The 1,796-nt window shown below is 28.5% G+C and overlaps 1 protein-coding gene across 1 annotated transcript in view; it reads left to right on the forward strand.

The window, feature by feature from the left end:
• Nucleotides 1–238: 238 nt before the first annotated feature.
• LOC111635688 (ATP-binding cassette sub-family D member 2-like) overlaps nucleotides 239–1,796 on the forward strand; it is a gene marked incomplete at its 5' end in the record, with an annotated part of 81,098 nt that continues 79,540 nt past the window's right edge. The window contains one exon of the mRNA XM_023380725.1: nucleotides 239–419. Coding sequence (XP_023236493.1) covers nucleotides 239–419 — 181 coding nt within the window. The remainder of the gene's footprint in view (nucleotides 420–1,796) is intronic.

Below are 1,796 nucleotides of genomic sequence, written 5' to 3' on the forward strand. Positions count from 1 at the left end.
CTTAGAAGTAGCAGAAAGTGACAGGTCTGGGTAATCAAAATTTTGGATTTGTACTTCAAGGGATGGTTGCAGTTAATTTATCTGTAGTGGTCAAAACCCATGTTGATCAAAATTATGTTAGCCAAGGGATATGTGTATACATAATAATTGTTCATATAATCATACTGCATAAATGTTATTTTTGAGTATATTTTCTTCATGTACTTTATTTAGTGACCAGCAAAATTTTTAAAAATGCTTCCAGGTAAATGAACTTGCTGGATATACTGCTCGCGTTTCAAGAATGATAACAGTGTTCGAAGAAGTAAGTCAAGGAAAATATCAGCGCACTCTTACTGCTTCTGCTAAAAGACCTGGGAAAAAATCTATATCAAGAGTCAGAGGATTGACATTCAAAGATGGAATGCCCGAAATTAAAGGTACAGTATATTTAAAATATGTATTGTTACAATAAACAAATGTCTTACAGAAAGCCCTACATTTTATGGAAATTTTATATATGTTAATAGCCTAAAAACAATTTTATAATGTATCAGATTAATTAGATAATTTTTTAAAAAGCTATATTGATAGAATTAACTCACTTCATTTTTAAGTTAAATCTACATTCAATAATTAGGATTATGATAAGTGGAATTGTAAAAATATAACATTCAAAGACTAAATTTAACTACCTGTTGTTTGGGTGTTATTTTGAAAATTTAAGATATTAAAACTAATTATATTTAAGAGACTGAATGATAAAATAATTCATAAATTATATATAAATTTTATTTACAAATTTTTATGGTCATATGATAAATTTTGCTGCCTAAGAGATCCCAATTCACATTTATATTGTCTATGATTTTTGTGGATGATTTGATTAGGACTTCATTCTTTGTCCTAAATTTATGCTGGTCAATTCTTTTTGACTGTACAGTACATGTAATGATTTTTTATACTAGTCTAGTTAATAATTTTCAGCTATAACAGTCATTCATAAACAAACTTGTTAGTCATTTTATGCTTGATTGGTTTCCAAAAATAATAATACTAATAAAATATTTTCTTCAATGGAAAATTAATAATCAAAATGATATATAAAAATAACTAGAAACTTACTTAAAAATTTTACTTAGATTACTTAAGTGATATATAAAAATAAATAGAAAATATGAATAATAATAATTAACAGCAATTTATTTAGTAACCATGGCTGCTTCTGATGATGCTTTGACTTATTGCACTTACAAGGTGACCTTACGGTCTCAGAAATTCAGTTCAGGGTGAGACTTTGCAGGTTAGTAGTATATATCAAGGGTGTCCACCCAGAAGAATTGTAAAGCACACTAGCCAGAACATTCTGAGAAAAAGGGCTTTAAAGTTTTAAGCACAGCTCATATACTGATTGATTTTATACTATGGCAGCACAGCCATAGTATAAAAGTTGAGAAATGGCTGAGTCTGTAGCGAACTTGCTTGCCATGCAGGCGATCTAGGTTCGATCCTACATTCAGCTAACTTTTTTTTTAATTGTTTTAAAAATTGTAACAACTTTTAAATAAAGTTAATGACCTAAAAATATTATCAATTAAATCATAAATAATTTTATTTTATTTATGAAATGACTGTTACAGCTAATTAAAATGTGAATTAAAGATAAAATTTTATTTTTAAAGAGTTGAATAATTTCAAATGTTTTCCGAAGGTAGGATCGAACCTAGATCGCCTGCGTGGCAAGCGAGTTTGCTACAGACTCAGCCATTTTGCTGTGCTGCCATAGTGTAAAATCAATCAGTATATGAGCTGTACTT

Source organism: Centruroides sculpturatus, unplaced genomic scaffold (assembly GCF_000671375.1).
Source record: "Centruroides sculpturatus isolate CEXI.00-Female unplaced genomic scaffold, Cexi_2.0 scaffold882, whole genome shotgun sequence".
NCBI lineage: Eukaryota > Metazoa > Arthropoda > Arachnida > Scorpiones > Buthidae > Centruroides > Centruroides sculpturatus.